This window comes from Cotesia glomerata, linkage group LG7 (assembly GCF_020080835.1).
Source record: "Cotesia glomerata isolate CgM1 linkage group LG7, MPM_Cglom_v2.3, whole genome shotgun sequence".
NCBI lineage: Eukaryota > Metazoa > Arthropoda > Insecta > Hymenoptera > Braconidae > Cotesia > Cotesia glomerata.
The window spans coordinates 17,625,386-17,650,176 of NC_058164.1; the positions used below are offsets into that span (position 1 = coordinate 17,625,386).

At 34.9% G+C, this 24,791-nt stretch overlaps 1 protein-coding gene and 1 long non-coding RNA gene across 2 annotated transcripts in view; one reads left to right on the forward strand and one right to left on the reverse strand.

Annotated features, from left to right (window-relative positions):
• Nucleotides 1-24,791, reverse strand: part of LOC123268762 (GTP-binding protein RAD) — a 332,020-nt gene that overhangs the window by 30,002 nt on the left and 277,227 nt on the right. Inside the window, exon 6 of the mRNA XM_044734118.1 lies at nucleotides 16,298-16,487. Coding sequence (XP_044590053.1) covers nucleotides 16,298-16,487 — 190 coding nt within the window. The remainder of the gene's footprint in view (nucleotides 1-16,297; nucleotides 16,488-24,791) is intronic.
• Nucleotides 18,728-19,270, forward strand: LOC123268767. Its single transcript, XR_006510292.1, has 3 exons — nucleotides 18,728-18,808; nucleotides 18,892-19,064; nucleotides 19,138-19,270. It is a non-coding gene; the product is annotated as an uncharacterized LOC123268767 (long non-coding RNA).

Genomic DNA, 24,791 nt, shown 5'->3' on the forward strand with positions numbered 1-24,791 from the left:
GAAATAGTCAGGAAAGCTTCCTAGGACCTCAAAACGTCGAGATCTGATGAAAACTCGATTTTCGAAAAACAATAACTTCCCGATTTTTGAAAATTTTCAATTTTTCTTAGCGGGAAGTTAAAAAATTCTTAAAAACTTATTTTAAGTCCATTTTTCTGAACTCCGTAAATTTTTCTCCTGTCCAGTGATTTAGTCCAATACATCGGCTATCTGCTGATCTGTAGGCATATACCAATTCTGATTTAGTCCCTTTTCTACTCTTTTATCACGAGAATAGTGATATTTTTGTATCGATATGTTTTCAATCTTTTGTGACTTGATGGATTATTTGCAATACTTATGTGCAATCCATTGTTGTCTTCATATATTATTATAGGACCTGATATAATTATTTTTTATACTCTCTGCTAGTGATTGCAACCACAGAGCTTCTCGTGCAGCCTTATACACAAAAGCCATATATTTAGCTTCTGGGTAAGAACCTGCCACGGAAGTCTGCCGCTTTCGTGTCAGCCCAACAGATAGTACTAATTTTCGTATAGTTAAAAGATAATCCGTCGTACTTTTTCTATCATTAATATCCACCTGCCCAATCAGCAGTCCAGCATATCCACTTATCATATTTTTTATAATGACTTCTAGTATATACTAATTTTAAATCGATTATGCCCTTTAAATATCTTAAGATTCTTTTTAAATATTGCCATATAATTCCTAATATTATTATTTTCGTTCATATATCTAATACTAACAATATTGACTGAAAACTCAGATCTGGGCGAGAGTACAAAATCATTAAATACATAAACAACCAATAATAACTTCGACATGGCTTTCTAGTTTGCAATTTTTATCTAAATTTAAAAAAGCTTCATAATCTATTTTGTTTTTCAAAGAGGACTGTTTTCTGAATCACAATCTTGCATCTTAAATTTTTCTAGAACTAATTTTACATACGCACTTTGGATCTAATGTTATGATTGACTCTGTCCTGGAAACTCTTATACCTTAGAAATAATATTATTTCTTTTAAGATCTACCATTTTGAAATTTATGCATTAAATATTCTTTTTAAACTATTCATTGTATCTTTATTCACAGTGGCAATAACAAAAAATCATCAGCATATAGTACGACATAAACATTTCTGAAAATATCCCCTCCAAATCTAAGATATAAATGCACCGATCTGCACTGGAGAATTTTTGAAAATTCATTGATTTCAAAAGTTTTTGTCCGAATACCTCAAACCAACACCAGGCTGCCTGCTTCAAACCGTAAAAGTGCTTTGCTTAATTTACAGCACCTGACCTTTTCACATTGAACGCTCCCCTCAGGTACTTTTCATAAAAATTTCTTCTCTTTTTAATTTGCCATTCTAAAATGCTGTTTTACATCCCACATGGTGTAGTAACAGATTATTTTGGTTGGCAAAAGCAAACAATGAATCTAAAACTAGATATTCCTAGCAACTGGCGCAAAAGTTTCGTCATAGCTCTACCATATATCTCCTGACTAAAACCTCCTAGCGTACTAAACGAGCTTCATATTTACAAGGATTACCAAATTCATTATTCTTAATTGTAAATACCCATTTACAGTCTACAATATTCTTATCAGTAGGTCTTGGTACTAATGTCCAAGTATTATTTGTATCAAGTGAATTAAGTTCACTTTCAATAGCTTGTTCCCATTGAACTCTCTATCCGGCCTATTTTTTAATTTCCTCATCAAATGACTTCGGTACAGCACTTATTATTATTTGAGCTGATAACATACATTCTTCTGGACTACCAGATTCATCATATGATAATATTTTAGGGAAGACCTCTGATCCTTTCACTCCTCCGAGCGACTGGTTTCAAAAACATCATTTTTTCATTTTATAATCTTGGAAATTTATTACTAGGATCATAGAGTACATCTGATTTCTCACTATCTGAGTTATCATCACTATCTGGTTTTATCATTACCAGATTTATGAAACCTATCTTTTATTTTTTTAATATAAGATTTATTTAAACTATCTGGTTTATCACGCTTACCAGATTTATAAAACCTATCTGATTTCTCAATATCAGATTTATTGAAACTATCTGGTTTATCATTACCAGATTTATTTTCCATCACTGAAACTTCAAATGAATCAGTTTCATTATATGCCATAATTCAGTTTCATTTATATGCCATAATTATATTCCGTTTGTCTTTATTTTTATTATTTTCCGCCGTGGAGCTGATTGATTTTTTCCGCGAGAATCGCGAAGTATATTGTTTTCCCGCCAAAGAGCGTCCGAGTAGTGTTAGGTTTTTGCGCTTAAAGTCGCGAAGGTTAATTCATTATTTGAGAAATTATTCAATTTCTCCGTGATACACGAGATCCGGTAATTCGGTAACGAAAATACCTGAGCGTCGATTGAGGTGCTAAGTTTTCCGCGTAAAGTCACGAAGATTAAAATAATATTATTATTAGTAAATATTTAATTTCTCCGTGATACACGAGATACGGTACTTCGATAGTGAAACTACCCATAGAAGGTGAAAGGGCCCATTAAATTTGAGCCTCTCTACAGACTTCCAGGGTAAGCCCAAAACATTATCTACTTTTAAGACATTATTATTTTTCTAACATTTGTGTTCCTTTTTTATCTCTATCTTTATTAACCATTTTATAAACCCAAATTTGTAACACGTTCACTTGTTTTTCTCAATAAATTCAAACAAATAAACAAGTCGATTCTTTCATTTTTTACTTTTTAAAATAAAATAAGATCTCCTTTACAAAATAAAGCAACAACTAAACAATAGAATAGGTTACTCGTGACCGAAGTTAGCAGGATCCATCATCCTTACTCTCTCTAAGTTAACACTTAGAGATAACGTTCGAAGCTTGTGTACCGCTCCACACTCCAACGCAATTTTTAATTTAGCTCCCGAACGGACAAAGTGATAACGTTCGGATATTTGAGATTTCTATTTCATATTCCTTGCGCCCATCACTCACTCCGTTCGTGACATTAATAATAGTCCTTCGTAAATTGATTCATTTATTTTTAAATTTAATCATTGAAAAAAAATAATAAAATGACAAATAAATAGGTAGAGTTCGCGCATAAAACTGCCTTATCTCCGGGCCCATCATATATTCAAGTAAATAAACTATACTATAAAAAAATTACTCATAAACACAACCAATATAATCTTTGAGATTGATTTAATTTTTTGGTTAATCTTTACTTTAGTTTAGATTACTTATAAGACAGAATTATTAAAATGCAACTAGGTTTGAATAGAAATCTAATTATCAACAAAAAATTTGATTTACTATAGTAAATAAACTATAGTTTAACTTTTTTGAACAGTGTTGGGAGTATTGACAGTCAGCCTGATAATCTTCCGTGTATTTTATGTGTTTAAAATAAACAATCCGATATATTCAATTGGCATTTGTTATCACTAGTCCAAACTGAATTACCGACAACAGACTGTATTACATGCTCTTAAAATTTATCTCGTCCACAATAACATCTCTTACAGTAAAATATTTTTCTGATTCTACATTCCATACTCTATAACCATTTGGTTCATAACCAACCAGTACACCTTTCCAAGATTTATTATCGAATTTAGATTTGAAAATTTTATCATGCACATATACAGTAGAACCAAATACTTTTAAATATTTAAGCGAAGTCTTTTTACTATGCCATAATTCATAAGGTGTTTTCATTATTTTTAACGCTCTACTCGGAATAATATTAATTTAATACGTTGCTGTTAAAACAGCATCACCCCAAAAAATGTTATCTAAACAAGATTCAGCTATCATTGACCGAGCCTTTTCTGTTATTGTTCTAATCATACGTTCAGCAGTGCCATTTAATTGAGGTGTTCGCGGAACGGTTAAATGATAAGTGATACCCTTTGTCTCACAGTAATTTTTCATTTCATTAGACAAATATTCTATACCGTTATCAATGTATAAATAAGCTAATTTAAGATTAAAATGAGATTCACTTTTAGCTACAAAATCTTTAAATACTGAAAACACCTCTGACTTATGTTTCAACAAATAAACTATACAATAATGAGTGTAATGATCCAAAAATAAGACAAAATAATTTTTATCATTCAGTGCCGTCGGAGTGATTGGACCGCATACGTCAGAATGTACAATAAATAATGGTCTCTTTACATGCTCTCGATTTTTAGCCTTACTCAACGGTAATCGAGTTTGCTTGCCATTTATACAAGCTTCACATATCTTATCACTCGGATTAATTTCTTTTATTTCTTCTAAATCGTCTATCATATTATGTGTATTTAATTTTACAAATTTATCCTTACTTATATGATATAATCTCTTATGCCAAATGTCATAATTTATTTTCTTATTGTCGAGTATTTTGACGACAGAATTTATTTCGTAATTATCAATAGTAAAATTTATTTGCGTCAAACTATTTAGTGGCTTACCTTGCATAATAAGTGTACCATTTTTACTTATCTTTACTCCATGCTGGTCGAACAAGATGATCATGCCTGACTTTTGGAGTTTGGAAACCGACAGTAGATTGTATGGGACTTCTGGACTGTAAAGAATCTCTCCAATTGTCACCTTAACGTCTTTGTTGGTTGTCACATTAATTGAACCTCGTTTGGTTGCTGAAATGTACTGCTCGCTCTTGGCAACCAAAATTTTAATTGGTGTTTCAAGTGGCTCAAATGTTCTGGCGATGTCTTCTCTGTTTATAATATGATCGGATGCTCTGGAATCTAGCAAGAAAACAATTTTATTTTGATTTGTTTCAATTGATTTATTTACACCAGCCATAAAAGTGATAGCTTGCGAATTTGGTTCCACTGATTGAGCAATTTGAGCAGTCTTAGCTGTTTTTCGTTCGTTGTACTCTTGGTTTTTCTTAAAGTAAATGCATTCTATTCTCATATGTCCGCATAGGACTCATAGGCCGCATAGGCCACACTGATAGCATTTTGTTTTATTTTTACTTTTGAAAGAGTTTTTAAAATTCTTGGATGGCTTGTGACCATTCTTAAATTTTGATTTTCCATTATAATTTGATCTTCGGAAGGGAAACTTCTTTTCACTTGATTTATCACTATTTTCGGCAGCTAATATTTTTGTACTAGTATCACGATTTTGTCCTTTCACTTTAATTTCGTGATTCAATAAACGCGATTTTACAAAGTCTAAATCTAGTTGATCTTCACATAATGTTTCGATTGCAATAGATACTGCGTCATACGACGATGGAAGTGTTTTTAATAAACTAAGTACTTTACCTGCTTCATCTATTATTGATCCAGATGCTAGCAGATCATGTACGTACGTATCAAAAATTGAAAAGTGTTCTATGAGTGGCATATCAGGCGCTAATTTTAATTCTGAAAGTCTTTGATTCATCATCATTTGTCTTGGAAGACTTTTTTGATCATATACAGAATCTAATTTTTCAAAAATATTTTTAGCATATGTCACATCCGTAAAATGAAGCAGCGAGTTCGCCAAAAGCGAACCGACAATACTATGGGCAACGTCATTTTTCTTATTACATTTATCATTTGGAATCACAGGAATTTCCTCATCAATAATGCTGAGTATATGGTGCTCTTTCAACAGTAGGCGCACTCTCTTTTTCCAAATACTATAATTCTGTCCATTAAATGGAGTTATTCCTCTTTGCGAATTTAAGTTCGAATTTGTCATTGTGTCGAATTATCTCAATACACTCACAATAAAATAATTCACTTAATATATCTTCTATTTAAGATATTTTTATACACACACTACAATTATCACTTAATTGAATAACTAGGGTTTTATACTTGAGAAAGTAGAATGTCTAACAAGTACTTTTACAAGTTTGATTTCAATCACAAATTATTATTTAAGTTCACTATTTTCACGATTTAATTATTCACGTTATCGGGGGCCATAACCTGTTGGAATTTATGGATAGGTAATCGTGATTATTAGGTTTTATATTATAACGGGTATTTCGAACTCGTGCGTTAGCGAGGACGAAACCCGAAATAAATAACTTGGCTTACCTGCCTTACCTGTTGTTGGGCGCCAGGAGCTTTGCTCCAATCACGTCGATTCCGGCTACTCCAGTCCGGAACTCTATTTGTCGGGTGGCGGGCCTTAAGGGTACGACTTACTTATAGGAGGAACAAGGAAATTATTCGGGGTTGCTCGTATTAATTCTCAATTAATTAAAAAAAATATAAATTATTAATTTATTAACAATAAATTAAAACAATCGGCTCAGGTTAACAATATCAAGGAACTAAACGCCTAATAGTAATCGTCGACACCGTCGTCAATTCGCAGTTCCAAACAAACCATACCAAATTTCAAATTCGCCGAAATCAATTCAGTTAATAATAATTAAATAAAAAAGAAATATAATCTTCGCTCAATTCAATTAATAACTATTAATTGACTAAATACCAACTATCATTGCCGAATTTAATTAATAACGGATTAAAAAAAAATTCATCAATCGCCGAAATTAAAGCAATAATAACAAATTAAATTTCTACCCAGAAATAATCAAGCGCCGAATTTGATTTAATTAAATAATTATAAGAATGAAATAAATAGCATCAATCGCCAAATCTGATTAATAATAATTAATTATAATAATTAATTAAATAATTAAATCGCCCAATTTAATTAGGAATAAAGAATTAAATTTTGTAGCACAGAAAAAAAAATTCCAAATCGCCTGGTCTAATTAATTTTAATTAACAATGACAAAACGAAATTTAAACCTTCACGCTCAATTTTATTAATTTAATTAATAAAATTAACAACAAAAAAAAATAATCTAATCGCCGAGTTCAACTAATAATTAAATTTCAAGAAAACGAAATTCAATTCGCCGAATTTACATAATTATTAATTTGTAATAATACAATTACACAATTAAACCGCCGAATGTACTTAATAATACTATTTTATCGTAATAAAATAACTTATTAAGTCGCCAAACTTAATTAATAATAAATAAATACTCTCTCATTCAAATTCACTCTAAGTTCAGCGCGGCCAAGCTCAAATTCAAATTATCAACCGCCGTGTACTCGTTGTCGGTACGTCAGCTTGCGCACGAACCCGAAGCTCGATCAATGGATGATCGAACTCATCGATTATCCCGGGAGTACAAACGCAAGAAATCAAAATAATAATAATCATAACAACCGAACAACAGTAAACACAAATTAGATGGCGGTACCTAAATACCTCGTGGGATTATCCGTAAATACAACAACACGCAGCCTCGAAATTCTTCGGCGCTATGTCACGCCAAGTGAAGACAACAATTAATTAAATACAAAAAAAAATTAAAGAAATCACTTTATGTAGGCACTCGATTAAATTTTAACTCTTCAATCTTGCTACCAAGCCTCTCCATTAGCGACTGTTAACCGGTGGCGGTCGGTGCAGAGTTAATCCTTCCTCGGTAGGTTTGAATAGTGACGGGAGCAAAAGGTCCTCCACTTTTTGGAGGAACTTTCATTGGCTGTCCACCTTCTTCCATCTGTGCTGTTTTCGTGCTCCCTGTAGCATTTCCAGACAGCAGAGACATGGGGTCCACCCCGCTGTCATAACGGTCGCTTGATAACGACGAGTTCAAGCCCGTTTGCACGCTTTCCCTCGCCGTCACTGAGGTATCCAACCCCTGTATTGTGTAGACAATGTTTGAAAGTTCTGTGACATTTCCATATTGTTGTTTGTGTTGTTCATTCGGCACTACCCAGAGAGCATGTGTAGGGTGCTAAAGCAGAACCTACAGACGCGAACAACGCTACCCTCCGCGTGTGTGTGGGTGTATGTGTAGGTGTGTTTGTGTGTGTTTGTGTGTGTGTGTGTATGTGTGTGTGTGTGTGTGTGTGTTAAGGAAAATTTTTTTAACTTCCCTCTAAAAAAATTGAAAATTTTCAAAAATCGGGAAGTTATTGGTTTTACCTTGTTTTTCGAAAATCGAGTTCTCATTAAATCTTGACGTTTTGAGAACCTAGAAAGCTTCCCTGAATGTTTTCGCGATGATGTCCGTATGTCTGTGTGTGTGTGCGTGCGTGTGTGTGTGTGCGTGCGTGTGTGTGTGTGTGTGTGTGTGTGTGTATGTGTGTGTGTGTGTGTGTATGTGTGTGTGTGTGTGTGTGTGTGGCCGTATGTAAACCTCTCATAACTTTTGAACAGCTTGACCGATTTCATCGCGGTTGGCACCATTCGAAAGAGCTTGACTAAACTTAGATTTGAAATACCGTTTGGACTGCTTCGAAGCAGTAAATTTTGAGAAATCTAAAAAAACTACAAAAAAAAATTTTTGAAATGTGGTTTTTTTGGAATTACTTTTAAATGACTTTACCGATCAATTCCAAAATCTAATCAGCTCTTAAGATGAAAAAACCACGTCTATCACTGCAAGCCCGGTCAAAATTGGTTGATTCGTTCGTGAGTTATCGTTGTCGAAAAAAAACCGAAAAAAGTGTTTTTTCGGAATTACTTCGAAATTCCTGGCTCGATCGATTTAAACTTGAAAATTCTTTATGTGGTTTCAAAAACTGCATAGAATGCTGTCAAGCGCGTGAAAATCGGTTCATTCATTCAAAAGTTATTGCCGTTTTAAAATTCAAAAAATTGTGTTTGATTAAACTGCTATTAGAGTTTTGAGCTCGAAGAGCTCAAAAACGTAATGTGTAACTTTGAGCGCGTTAGTACAAAATGAGCGGAAAGTTGCAGGGATGGCCTTTAGAGTCAACCGTCATCATAATTTTTTTCATTGAAGAAACTTTTAAGATATCTTTCAAAAAAAAAAAAAAAAATTAGGAAAACGGTTGACCCTGAAGGCCATCCCTGCAACTTTCCGCATATTCCATACCTGGGCGCTTAAAATTGTACTTATGCGGTTTTTGAGATTTTGAAGCTCAAAATATAATTTATGTAATACTTTGAGCTCGCTGAGCTCAAAGAGATAGTATTTCTATGCATTTGAGCTCAAAAGTCTGATAGAAGTTTCTTAGAACACTATTTTTGAAATTTTCAAACCGCAATAACTTTTGAATAGATCAACGGATTTTCACGCGGTTGGCGGCACTCGACGCAGTTTTATCAACCTCATGAAGAATTTTTGAATTTTAACTGATTGAACTAAAATTTCGGAGTAATTCCGAAAAAACACTTTTTTCGGTTTTCTTTCGTTCACGATATTTCTCGAACAAATCAACCGATTTTGACCAGCTTGGTGGCAATCGACGTGATTTCTTATTGTCTAGAGCTGATTAGTTTGTAGAATCGATCGGTGGAGTCGTTTAAAAGTTATCCGAAATAAACATTATTTGAAAAAATTTTTTTTCTTATTTTTTTTAAGATTTCTCAAAATCTACTGATCCGAATCGGTCCAAATTATACTAAAAATTTAAGTTTGTTGGCCAAGCCCTTTCAAATAGCACCAACCGTGATAAAATCGGATATGCCGTTCAAAAGTGGTTCACATACTTTTACACACACACACACACACACACACACACATTCGGGGCTGAAGAGAAACTGCTACCGGACGCGTCTCCCCGAACGGATGGGAGGATGCTTGCTGTCCTTGGATGACACTTAATCTCTTAGTTGATGAGGTACACCAGGTAGGAGCCAAGCAAAATAACCAAACAAAATAAGCTCCCGTGGACAAAACTCCCCTGTAATGGGTTGATCACACTAACTGACCTAGCAAAACGATCGTTCTCTGCTGTGACCCACTCGGAGTGACCGGAACCTATATCGTAGTTTCCGACGATGCAGGCCACGGCTGATGTGAGCTTGCTCTGCCGAGATGTAAGTTGCAGCAGTGGATCAGGAGCCAGCCACTTCGGGTCTTGATCAGGAAGTACGCAGTGAGTGTTAGAGATCGGAATCTTCACCGCTCCAAGCGAGTCTAGTCTGTCCGTGTATTCCGGGACTGGCTAAGTGTCGGCTAGGCCTCAGGGAACTGGGGTAGGAGTACTATCTCCGAGGGTACACCCGTTCCTAGTTATGGCAACCCGCTCCACTCCGTACGATGCGCTGGTAAATCAAAAAGTATGAGTAATTCACAGGAAACAAACAAGAGTGAAAACGGGCCTCATGCCCAGCAAGACGCACTGCTACTTAGTGCAAAGATGAAGAGGACAGATGCTCTGGTACATCTGGAGAAGCTAGTCAGTGGACTGCAGGACTTTCTCCAAACCAAGCAAAATGTCCACAAGGAGATCAAGTCGAAGTCGACGAACATCTGCAGTGCCCTGAGAAGGTTCAAGAAACTGGACAAAGAGTGGCAGGACATCCAACAGCAACACGGTAATGTCGTGATGAAGACGAGTGCGACAGCGGTTTCACCTGCAAAAGCCGACACGTTTGTCGAAGAGATGGACACAGGTGGCGAGGGTGACGTCGAGTCAGTTGTCGAAGACGAAGAAGAAACTAGAACTGATATCAGGCCTGGGAAAAGGAAGGAGCGAAATTCCCCAGACTCAATGACCAGCCGTACTAAGAAGAAGAAGGACCTTAAACCAAGTCCTCCGAAAAATGCGGTAACACAGAACGGCGGAAAAGAGGAGGTGAATGAGTGGCAAAAAGTCCAGTCAAGGAAGTCCAAGAGAGAGCAAGCAAAAGAAAAGCTCCTGAAGCAACCGCCGAAGGAGCCCAGGCCAGAGCCTAAGCGGAAAAAACCGCGCAAACGGATCAGGCCGGACGCACTGATCATCCGCCCAGCAGAGACGGCAAAGTATGCTGAGATTGTGAAGCGAATAAAGCAGGACGTCCCTGACGAACAGGTCCGTACTACAGTGGATAAGATCCGAAGAACTAGGACCGGGAGCTTGCTGATTACGCTTTCGAGGAAGAGCACTGACCGAGGCCAAGCCTTACAGAAGACCATCGCGGGCATCCTCCAAGAAGACGCGAAGGTAATCTGCAAAGGACCACAGGAAGACGTCGAAATCCGAGATCTTGACGATACCACAACCAAGGAGTATATTCAGGCCGCCTTGCGAACGGTAATCGGAAAAACCTGCGAGATACCACTAGGGACTAGATACAAAGTGCTGGCACTTTGGACACCATGAATCCCAGTGTAAGAGCAATCTGGATCGGTCTAAGCTGTGTATTAGGTGCGGACAAGAGGGACACAAGATTGCTGAATGCAAAAACCCAGCGAAATGTGTATTATACGCGGACCAAACTGCGGAGAACGCGGCCCATCATGCCGGCGCATCCAGGTGCCTAGTATTTAAAGAGGAACTCCAGAAGATAACAAACAAACAGACATGAAGATATTGCAGCTAAACCTAAACCATTGCGAAGCTGCACATGATCTGCTTATGCAAACAGCAAGAGAACTAGAGTTAGACTTAGTAATGATAGCAGAGCCATACAGACACCTGAATACCTAGCTTTGGGAATCTGACAGCACCGCCAAGGCTGTCATCTAGTCCTGTGGTAAGCATCCCTTCCAGAGGGTAGTTAACAATGATAATGCCGGCTTTGTAGCAGCAACAGTTAACGGCATCCGTTTCTACAGCTGTTATGCACCACCTAGCCTATCCATTGTTGAATTCACTGAATTCTTGGACAAATTGACCGAGGACGCCAAGTAGCATTATCCCGTCGCGATTGCCGGTGACTTCAACTCCTGGGCAGTAGACTAAGGGAAGCAAGCAGACCAATGCGCGAGGAAAAGCACTACTAGAAGCTTTTACTACACTAGATGTAGTCCAGCTCAACAGTGGTGATACGCCAACCTATACTAAAGGAGAAGCAAGCTCTATTGTGGATCTCACTTTCGTCAGCAGCAGCCTCTTCAGTGAGAAATACGACTGGAAGGTGATGGATATCTACACAGCCAGCGACCACAAGGCAATTCTCTGGGAAATATCACATGACTGGAATGCAATGAGACCAATCAAGTCACTCAATAGCATTGGATGGAAAGTGAAGTTTTTTGACACAAGCACATTGGTAATAGCCCTGAATAGTGAACCGATTACTACTGGATCCGCAGAAGAAATGACCAAGGACCTGATGAAAAGAGTTGTCCAGGCCTGTGACGCAAGTATAGTCCGGAAACGCAGCATAAGCCAACGCCCGGCAGTACACTGGTGGAACGACCACATCAGCGTTCTTCGGAAAGAGTGTCTAAAGAAAAGAAGAATATCCCAGCGTGGCTATCGACGACCTAATTCTGCGGAGCTGGTCGCAGAGTACAAAAAAGCCCGTCGATCATTGAACAAAGCCATCAAGGATAGTAAGAGGCAATGCTGGAAAGAGCTCATCAACGAGGTGGACAAAGACCTGTGGGGTAGACCGTACAAGGCGGTCATGACTCACCTAAAAGTCAAACAAATGCCGGCACCCACATGTCCACAACTTCTGCAGAGAATCGTTACCGCGCTGTTTCCGCAGCAACGCGAGCTTCATTACCAGTTAGCTCAAGGCGAACTGGAGGACATTCCACCTGCAACGGAAGAAGAACTGATGGAGGCTTGCAACCACGTAGGAAATAATAAAGCACCAGGATTAGATGGAATCCCTAATATTGCCTTGAAAACAGCTATAAAGGCAGCACCGGCATTATTCCTGGATGTTTACATCACCTGCCTCAAAGAAGGGATTTTCCCTCGAAAGTGGAAACAGCAACGGTTAGTGCTGCTTCCTAAAGGGAAAAAGCCACCGGATGAACGGTCATCTTACCGCCCACTTTGCATGCTAGATACAGCGGGTAAGATATTTGAACGCATAATTCACCAGAGAATTGAAGCAGTAGTCGACCCACTCCTGGCAGACAATCAGTATGGATTTCGGAAAGGACGATCAACCCTGGACGCAATCAAAATGGTTGTTGATACGGCCAAGAAAGCAATCGCAGAACCAGATGGAAGGGTGGAACGAAAAAGTATTGCCTGTTGGCGGCTCTAGACATCAGAAACGCCTTCAACTCCCGCCAATTGGATATGCATCATGCAGGCCCTCCAAGAGAAGAATGTACCAGAATACCTTCTTAAGATCGTAGCAAGCTACTTTGAAAACAGGGTCCTGAAGTATGACACGAAAAACGGTCCGAGGGAGTATGATATTACTGGAGGTGTACCACAAGGTTCAGTTTTAGGCCCGCTCCTGTGGAATATTATGTATGACGGTCTATTAAGACTAACTCTGCCAAGAAACGTCAAACTCGTAGCATATGTAGATGACGTAGTCGTAATGATCGTTGCCAAACACCTTGACAAGATAAACCATATGTTCGATCTCACTTTTGAGCGCGTTAACCGGTGGATGGACGCAGTGAACCTGCAACTGGCGCAACACAAGACTGAGGCAGTGCTTATTACCAGCAGAAAAGTGGTAGAAACCATTAAGCTGAAAGTCGGCGAACAAGAAATCACATCACAACCTTATATCCGATATTTGGGAGTGATGCTTGATGCCCGACTCAACTTCAAGCAGCAAGTGGAACATGTCAGTGCCAAAGCGTCAGTAGTGAGGGCTAGTCTCGCACGACTGATGCCCAACGTCGGAGGCCCAAAGCAGAGCAGAAGGCTATTATTGTCATCAGTAGTCACATCGGTGCTCACTTACGGAATATCCATTTGGGCCGACGCACTAAAGACGCAAGAATCATGGAGAAAGGCTGGACCAGTATATCGACTGAGTGCCCTAAGAGTAGCTAGCGCCTTCCGCACAATATCAGAGAAAGCAGTGTGTGTTATTTCTGGTACTCTGCCTCTCAGAGTCCTAGCTGAGGAAAGACGGAACCTATATCAACAAAAAAAGTCAACCACACTGAGCCCTGAAGAACTTAGAAGGGAAAAACGGCAACACAGCATCGCAAGATTGCAACAGGAGTGGAATGCTGCAGAGAAAGGTCGGTGGACGTACCGTCTCATACCTCGGATTGATGTGTGGTTCAACCGGAGTCACGGTGAGATCAACTATTATTTAACTCAGATGTTATCAGGACACGGATGTTACCGGAAGTATCTTCACCGCTTTAAGCACGATGATACCCCAGAGTGCCCGTCCTGTCCAGGGGTCAATGAAGATGCGGAGCATGTTTTCTTTGTGTGTCCACGTTTCAACCAACAGCGTGATGAGTTAGAGAAAATTTTGAAAGAGAGAACCCAACTAGAGTCAATAGTAGAAGCAATGTTGTCGTCAGAAGCTGCCGGGAACGCCACAAGCACTTTTGCTACAAAAGTGCTTACAGAGCTGCGATCCATTGAGAGGAAAAGAGCGAAAGACAGAATCTAGAAGGAAGAAATAACATCTTAGCCACCAGAAGGAAGAGCGGCAGCTAATTCCTCCCCCCGCGAAGAAATGCCTTACGGCGGTACCATGGGGGATCAGAGGATAGAAGAGAAAGGGGTTAAGGGTTTAGTAAGTAGGGGCGTCAGTATCGAGTTTTAGTATGACGCTGCGTCGAGTCGCCACATATCCAGGCCAAACAGCTATGCCTAGAATCCGTAAAAAGGATTCCCCCCCCCCCTAAGGAAAAAAAAAACACACACACACCCACACACACACACGCGCGCATACAGACATAGTGACACCCTCGCGGGGATAGTCAGGGAAGCTTCCTGTGACCTTCAAACGTCAAGATCTGATGAAAACTCGATTTTTGCAAAATGGGGTACAACCAATAACTTCCCGATTTTTGAAAATCTTAGATTTTCTTAGCGAGAAGTTAAAAATTAGGAAAACAGTTGACCCTAAAGGCCATCCCTGCAACTTTCCGCTAATTCCATACCTTAGCACTAAAAATTGCACTTATTACGATTTTCAGCTCTTCGAGCTCAAAACTATCATTTTTGTGTCAATCTATGTGTTTCTTTGAGCTCTCCGAGCTCAAAAGTCTGATAGCAGTTCAATAATACACTATTTTTTAACTTTCCGCTAAGAAAATTGAAAATTTTCAAAAATCGGGAAGTTATTGTTTTCATCCCGTTTTTCGAAAATCGAGTTTTCATCAGATCTCGACGTTTTGAGGTCCTAGGAAGCTTTTCTGACACACACACACACACACACACACACACACACACACACACACACACACACACACACACACACACACACACACACATACATACTGACATAGTGACAACCTCGCGGGAGTAGTCAGGAAAGCTTCCTGTAACCTTCAAACGTCGAGATCTGATGAAAACTAAGTAAATATATAAGAAATTTCCAAATGTCACTAAGAAATGTATAATAAAATAAACTGTGTTCATTAATCTGTTAAAAATTTATAAATCCTGTCACATTTTTTCAAATAAATTGCACAATTTTAAGAGCAACTCAGATTGTACTTTAAATTTTCAGGTTATCGAAATATTTAACACTAATTTTACTTATCATACAGTTGAAATGAGATATTTTTTTCAATAAACAATTAACTTTTTCATAAGTAATGACAATTTTTCGGTCAAGATAGAAAAAAAAACGAACAAATTATTTTTAGTTTAACTTTGAGCTTAAATAACTTTTTTTGCTCGACGGGCAGAAAGCGTCAACTTTCGGCCTGCTGCGCTAAACAAAAGTGCCGCTTCCTGCCTTCGTCGAGCAAAAAAATAGTATACTCTACGGGAAGTAAATAAGAAAGCTTCAGATCAGATGTTTGTCAACCTCGGCTTCGCCTCGGCGACAATTACATGTGATCTGAGACATTTCTTACTTTACTTCCCTAAGTGTGTAATATACTATTGAGCAAGTAAATTTATCGAAAAAAGTTAAAAGAAAGTTTTTGTAGAGCGTTTAACTTTCTACAAAAATAATTCTTTGCCATTACCATATATGAACTGGCATAGAAACAAAAAAATTAATTGTAACGTGCCAAAACCCCACGTTATTTAAATGAGAAATGTATCGTCTTTGTGGCATGGTTCAATATCAATATTAAGGGCTTGTATGGGTTTATATTTTTTTTTAGGTCAAGGAATAAAAATTTTAGGGGTGCTGCAAAGTCAAAAACTAAATTAGTAAATAACGGACACCATAATATATATGTATATATAAAAATATATTTTCATGATAATTTCAAGACTGGTATTTAATTTTTAGTTTTTAGTTTTAGTTTTATGGATAACATTTTTTTGTTAAATTCAAAAAAGAATTAGTACAGTAGTTGATGAAAAAACAGTTCATTAGAAAATTTGAATCAAGTATAATCATAGATAATTATATTCACAAGTCAAAGACAAAAAATTGATTTTAGATCATGTATAACTCAAAATTGAAGCATACCTTGAAAATTAATCACTCTAGATCGCACAAGGTCAATCTTATTGCCGACTAAAATAGCAGGTCGGGATCTCATCACATTTTGATCATGAAGTTTTGATAATAACTCTTCTGCTTGTTGAAAAGAAACCTTATCAATCACAGAATACATAACGATGTAAGCTTCAGGCTGATTCTCCTTTCCTAGTTGTGCCTGAAATCAAATAATAATATTCTTAGTTTATAAAATCAATTGAAAATAAAATATCATTCAGCTTCAAGAGGAAAGTAACAAGAAAATACATTTTTCGTCGGTGATTTAGTCGAAAATGTGTTGAATCCTTTGATCAACAATGGATTTTAGTTTATAATTTTTTCCTTTATTATTTTACTTTATCTTTAGATTCTCAAGCTCAATAACTTAGCATTTGATTTAAGTATTCTCAAACAGGAAAAGTAAGTCCTAACTCTGTTTGATGGCCACGTACACTTGGGTCATACATAGGACTCTTTCATTATTATTAATTGCTCTATCCTTCCTAGAGAGAAGATTATGATGGGGTCAGACTTGGCCCAACGTTGTATAACTCTGGCCCAGGCTTGTAAATTATTATTGGATCTGCTCACTTATCATAGTATGAATTTTAAAGTTTAAAATTATCAGAAACAATTATAAAATTTGAAGATTAAGTTTTCAATTATTCTATTAAAATTTTTTTTTTAGAACATATTGATTATCACGATAAATATGAACAAATATTTACTGTTCGGAATACTGTTACTTAATAATAATTAAGATCGATTAGTGAATGATTTTCATTTAATATAGGGGAAGGGCGGGCAAAACGGGGTTGTAACGGAGTGTTACGATCCCTATATTATCAATACGAGGTTCCTGGCCCGCGCCAGTTAGTTTATCGACGGATCCCAGGGCGCTGTGTTCCGAAATACTCGCGCCTCTAACTATAAGTAGTAAGTAAGTCCCCGAGGGGGAAGCGCCCGCGCTGAGAGAGAGAGTGGGGAAGGCAGAGTGAAGAAAGAACTACAACGACAATATCCCGAAGATTCATTGTGACCGAACAGTCTCACTGGACACCACGTAAATTTATCAAACAGCATAGCACAGGTAATTATTTCTATTTTGCTCGTTTTAAAGTGGAACGACCCACACCGAAAGAAAATATATTTTTAAATATATTTATAAATATATATGAAAATATATGCAAAAATATATGCGAAAATATATGTGGTATATAAAAAAATTATATGAAAACGATATGAAAATTTGCCCAGAAATATATGCCAAAATATATGCACAAATATATACGAAAATATATGCAAAAATTTATTCGAAAATATATGCAAAAATATATTCGAAAATATATGCAAAAATATATTCGAAAATATATGCAAAAATACATAGAATTAAATGGAAAATAAATTTGTAAATTTATGGAGGAATCCATTGACAAATTTACGCAAAAATATTTTTAATATACGTGAAACTATGTGTCAAAAAATATTTTAGTAAAAGTATGGGTAATTGAAATCAGGATATTTTTGTACCTACTACTGACTACTCCGATGCTGACTGACAGATCGCTCGGTAAGAACGAACTTTATACGGTGAAACGACCGTGAAACAACCGTCATTCGACCGTGCTTTCACCGTGTCGCCGAAACCGCCAGGGTATATACATACTATTTATTTAATAGATAATTAAAATGCCAAAAACAATGTACGCATTGATAAAATGGGTCGGAGGAGATGATGATGGCCAATACAGCGTTGGCATCGATACTTCATGGATAAAATATTTTGATTACGACAAATTTAAAGATGATGCCGAGAATCTTGATAAAGTTTTTGTCATTGAGTGGTATGAGACGAAAAATGAACCACTTGGTAGATGGCCATGCTTTGATGGTATAATTGTAGCAGTATCAGGTAAAATAATTAATTTCATGCCAATTAATTTATTATTTTTAAAAAAATGACGAAGTTTCCTTTGTTATTTTTCAATTAAATTTGATAGTAAAAATGTCTAAATTTTTTTTTTTTTTCATTTGATATGAAAACGAAAAAAACATTTACATACATGACATTTTTCAATAAATTTACAATTATTTTTTTTTTTTTCTTATTTAGATTCCATTCGAGTTTTGAATAAGAAACTAGATATTTTTAGTGGAATCAAATTGCCATTAAAAATTATTTCTCATGACAATGGTAACGTTAGAACTGATGAAAAGCGTTCAGCAAATCAGGTATAATTGATAGCTTATAATTAATATAAAATAAGGTTTTTAATTAATGAGATGTCGTAAAAAAATAGTTGACATTAAAAATTTCATCGAATTCTATTGTAAATGGTTAAAATTTAAAGGTTATAAGTTTTAACTCTTTCATTAAATAATAATAGGCAACATAATATTTATTCTTTTAATTAATAGGATGGCCAAGCAAATAATGGATCTGTGGCCAAAAAAATTTGTTTTGACAACTCTTCTGTAGAGATTATTGATGGCAAGGAAGTAAATAAACACTCAGTTATTGTTCTAGTTTTTTTTTTTTTTTTTTTAATAATATTTGATCCTAATAAATTTTATCATTTCAGGAAGTTGAGATAATAAGTGATGCTGAGAAAAAACTTCAGGAACCTGAGATAATTATTGATGCTGAAAAAAAAAAAAAAAGAAAAAGAACCGATAGAAACTGTTGAACTTGATAATGATGGTGTTCCTGGAGCCTTATTACAAACTTTTGTGACAAAATCAGATTTAAAACAAAGTATACATAATTTTATTTTTTCATTTCTGTATTACAAGTACACATCAATGTATTTATAATTTTTTAATTTAAGTTATGTCAGAGATTTTATCAAAGCAGTCAGGATTTCAAGGTCACTCGAGTCAAGATACTGGATCACAATGTAACAATAATAAAATAAAAAAATCGAATTCTCATGACGTTGGCAATCAAAATGATGAAACTGATGATCGAGTAATTAACTTAAAAATATTTGATGGAAATTTATATATATGCTGTTATGCTCAATATTGTTTGTATTTTTTAGCAAGAACTTGGAACTAAGGGAAGTGGAGTTTTTACTACCTTGGAACTGTGGAATGCTGTCAGAAAGAAAGCTACTTACACATCAATGGCATTAGGAGTATTGGTGGCTGTATTTGATTCAAATACTTTACTTAAAAGTAATTATAAAGGAGGTAAAAGTAAAATTAAAAGCGAAGAAAATGTTCAGTACACTGCATTGGATTCTAAAAAAATAGATGCAATTAAAGGTTTGTTGAAAAATTACTACGGTTTATTTTTGTTGACTTATTATTAAATTATAAACTTACGTTAATATATATTATAATTAATATTTTTCAGAAACTGTGAGGCGCAAATTTAAAAATACCTTCGATGAAGCAAAATTTGGAACTGCAATAAACAACAAATTGGCTGGGATGAGAAGAGAAGCTTGGAAGCATAATGTAATTTAACAATCAATAATTGATTATTATGAGTAGTACGTGAGCATTTTTGTATATCAATAGGTCTAAATTTTACTTAACTTATTTTGCAGAAATAACATGATAAAGACAAAGAGAATGATGCTTCAGGGACGTCTCAATAATTTTGAACTATAATCAATGAAGCACGGCATACTTTAAGCACATTGATATTTTTTTTTTACTTTATATTGATAGATATTAACATTTATCCTTATTATTATAAGTTCATCTTATCTTTTTTGAATATATTAATCAACTTGAAGTTTTGAAACTGAATTAATTGCTTTTTTATTTAGGGTAGTAGGTACAAAAATATCCTGATTTCAATTACCCATACTTTTACTAAAATATTTTTTGACACATAGTTTCACGTATATTAAAAATATTTTTGCGTAAATTTGTCAATGGATTCCTCCATAAATTTACAAATTTATTTTCCATTTAATTCTATATATTTTTGCATATATTTTCGAATATATATTCTTGCATATATTTTCGTATATATTTTTGCATATATTTTCGAATATATTTTTGCATATATTTTCGTATGTATTTGTGCATATGGGGCATTCCACGCTAAATCGACCACTTTTGAACCCACTTTAGATTTTGCTGAAACTTTTCCATCCTTTTCTACCCTTTGGAAAACATTTTTGAGAATTTTTTCAAATTTTTTTGTCCAACCTCAAAAAAGTTATGAATTTTTCAAAAAAATGGCTTTTTTATTTTCAAATAGCCATAACTTTTTTAGAAATTAACTTTTGGGTACCTTTTTTTTTTAAAAAATTTTTGTTTTTGAATGAACTTTTCGAAAAAATATACGAAAAAAATTTAACATGATCAATTATATAAAATAATCGGTTTTTTTAAGTACAATCGTCATTTTTTCGAAGTCCGCCATTTTCTTTTTTTTTTCTCATAAAAAACTTCAATTTATTTGAAAACTATCCCCGCTAATCCCGAGCAGGGCCGATTTTTTTTTTATATTTTTTTTATTTATTTAAAAAAAAATTTTGTTTAATTTAAAAAAATGAAAATTTTTTTTTCATAAATACTATTTATCTAACAATAAAAATGTTATTCAATGGTTCTGAGGTATTATAATTTCTATTTATTATCTTAATTTTCGATTATAATGACTGAAATTCAAATTTTGGCGCGTCAATAGGATCGATAAACTAGGGTATGGCAATCACAGACTTACCTATAGCCAGTTTAGTAGATACACGTGATTATGTTTCGATTCAAAAATCTATAGTGTTCCTCTATATTGAAATCTAGAACATAACCTATAAATCTTTTTTGCGTTTTAGTGTCGAATAAAAAATTGTTGTCATTACATTTGATAAATAAAAAAATTTCTCAAGTTTATGAACATGTTCCTGATTCACTCTTTGTGGAAGTGTTAATTATTTTGATTTTACTAATCTCCATTTAGTGGAATAATTTAATTGAAACATCATGGCATCAATGAAGCAATTTGATCGATGTTGTAATCTTTTTGGACTGGAGTCTCATTGTAAAAAAATTGGTTTGCGTCCGGCGACTGACAATATGAAAGAAATGTTCGGATTGAGTAATTATTATTTATTATGCAGTTCATGTCGAAAAGAAGCTTATAAGGTAGTTAAACAACAAACAAATACTCGTGATGATCCTAATGTTGATTCAAGTGATCACGAAGGCAACTCTAGTGACAGTAATGAAAACGATGATCATTTTGATAGCGATAGTAATACAACTGCCACAGATCTACCATTATCATTATCATTCCGTAAGGTTTTTAAATCATTTATACGTTTCTTAATTGAATACATTTTGAGTTATTACATGTTTTTATTAAGGTTCTATGTCATTTGATAACGAACCAAAAAATTCACAACCAAGCTCGGCATCTCAAGTTAGCGCTGCAACTCAGTTACCTGTAATAAATCATGCATTACAGCTGTTAAATCAATCACCAATCCCATCAAGGAAATTAAATGACAATCAATTTTTAAACAACAAAATAAATCAGATATCTGACAGCTTGAAAAAGGTTTTACTCTCTTCAACTGATGAAGACCCGGTCGATGATGATGGTGAAAATTTTCGCGCTTTAATAAAATTACTGCAAGACAAATTTAATGATAAAGAAACGGAAAAATCATTGAAAATACAGATTTTAACATTATTACCTGAACAATGGAGTGAAAGACGTATTTCTGAAACTATGAATACATCAAGACATATGTCAAGGGTAGCAAAAGCGTTGGTTGAAGAAAAAGCTCTACTTTCAGTACCTGAATCAAAATTAGGTATATATAGCATTAAATTGATGTCTTAAACACAACTGAATACTCACTTACTCAGCATCTTTTTTTATAGGGAGAAAAATTGCAGATCAAGTGAAATTGAAAGTTGAAAATTTTTATAATGATGATGAGTACAGTGCTCCGATGCCAGGTATGAAAGATTTTGTTTCAGTTTGAAATGATGATGGTAATCGAGTACCCGTCCAAAAAAGACTTGTCCTGTCTAACTTAAAAGAATTATACCAATGTTTTCGGGAAATAAACGCTGCAGAGAAAATTGGATTTTCGAGATTTGCTTCTCTGCGACCTAAACATTGTGTGTTAGCAGGGGCAAGTGGAACACATACCATCTGTGTCTGTACGATCCATCAAAACGTTAAGTTAATGATGCTTGGTAATTATCAAATTCATTAACAGTTATAAATGTGTGAATTTTTATTTAACTAAATCACAAATGTTTCAGGTGCGAATATTCATTCTCTAACAAGAAATACAGATATATCCATTACACACTATAGTGATTGTTTGAGTTTGATTGTATGTAAATCTCCATCGTTTCTATGTTATTTGGGTAGATGTGAAAACTGTCCAGGGGTAGATGAGTTGAGTAACCTTTTACTGGCATGTTTTGAAAATCATGAAATTGAGAATATTACATATAAGTATTGGATATCTAAACCGAGAAGCAGTTTAGAAACTATTATTAAGCCTATAGAAGAATTTGTTGAAGATTTTTGTACTGAATTGAAAACTCTTCTACCTCACTCATTTATTGCTAAAGAACAAGCAAAATTTTTGAAAATATTGAGAGAAACATTAGAACCAAATGAATTTATCATTATTTGTGATTTTGCAGAAAATTACGCGTTCGTAGTGCAAAACGCGGCATCTGGTTTTCACTGGAACAATAATCAAGCAACAATTTTCCCAGTAGTGATTTATTATAAAGTAAATGGCGAACTTGAACACAAAAGTTTAGTAATTATTTCAGATTGTAATAATCATGATGCCGTTGCCGTAAATGTTTTTATCAAATTAATAACTGACTATGTGAAAAGTCTTCCTGAACGTTGTAACAAAATTTATTATTTTTCTGACGGGGCTCCTCAACAATTTAAAAACTTTAAAAACTTCGTAAATTTATATTATCACGAAGAGGATTTCGACATTCCTGCTGAATGGCATTTTTTTGCGACAGCCCATGGCAAAGGTCCATGTGATGGTATTGGTGGTACCATTAAACGATATGCAGCAAGAGCAAGTCTCCAACTTGCGGTTGACAAACAAATAACAACGCCTGAAGAACTCTTTGAATGGACTTCTGATCCGGACAACTTGCCAAACATCATAACTAAGTTTTCCCCAGAAGAGGATTATAAAACAGCAGTAAATGATTTAAATGAAAGATTTTTAAAAACAAAACCGATCACAGGAACTCAACAATTATACTGTATAATTCCAGACAAAAATGGTTGTTTGTACATTAAAAACTTTTCAAATTCCAACGAGCACAAAATTTGTAAAATATTTAAACGCCAGAGACGTAATTGATAAATTGTTGAATAATTTTTCAGTCATTGAAAATTTACTTTATTAATCATTAATCCTAGTCAAAAAAAATAGAAAATTAATATAATAAATAGAGATTATAATACCTCAGAACCATTAAATAACATTTTTATTGTTATATAAATAATATTTATGAAAAAAAAATTTTCATTTTTTAAAATTAAACAAAATTTTTTTTTAAAGAAATAAAAAAAATATAAAAAAAAATCGGCCCTGCTCGGGATTAGCGGGGATAGTTGTCAAATGAATTGAAGTTTTTTTTGAGAAAAAAAAAAAAAAGAAAATGGCGGACTTCGAAAAAATAACGATTGTACTTAAAAAAACCGATTATTTTATATAATTGATCATGTTAAATTTTTTTCGTATATTTTTTCGAAAAGTTCATTCAAAAACAAAAATTTTTTAAAAAAAAAAAGGTACCCAAAAGTTAATTTCTAAAAAAGTTATGGCTATTTGAAAATAAAAAAGCCATTTTTTTGAAAAATTCATAAATTTTTTGAGGTTGGACAAAAAAATTTGAAAAAATTCTCAAAAATGTTTTCCAAAGGGTAGAAAAGGATGGAAAAGTTTCAGCAAAATCTAAAGTGGGTTCAAAAGTGGTCGATTTGGCGTGGAATGCCCCATATATTTTGGCATATATTTCTGGGCAAATTTTCATATCGTTTTCATATAATTTTTTTATATACCACATATATTTTCGCATATATTTTCATATATATTTATAAATATATTCAAAAATATATTTTCTTTCGGTGTGGGGAAGCGATAAAACTCAATTAATTTATTGCTTGCTAGGCCCAATGTCAGCTTGCGTAAATTAATTCTAAATATGTTAATTTCTAATGCCGATTTGCGGTTACAGGCTTTATAAAATATCCGGAGGACGAGTGACAGTGACCAAAGTTTCGCCGCCAAGCAGAGTAACCTACCGAGGAGAAATTTGCACCACCACGGACAAAAAGGAGTTGCAACTCTTCGAGGGAGTTCACAGAGTATTATTAAGGAAACTCCAGGTACAAATATCATGTCTGATTTTATTCCTCGGGTCTGCGGCGTCAGCCAGGCAACATGTCGGCTGAAGGTCACCGCCATTTCGCGTTCGGTCACAATCGCTAGTTATAAGAATTGAAATTAAA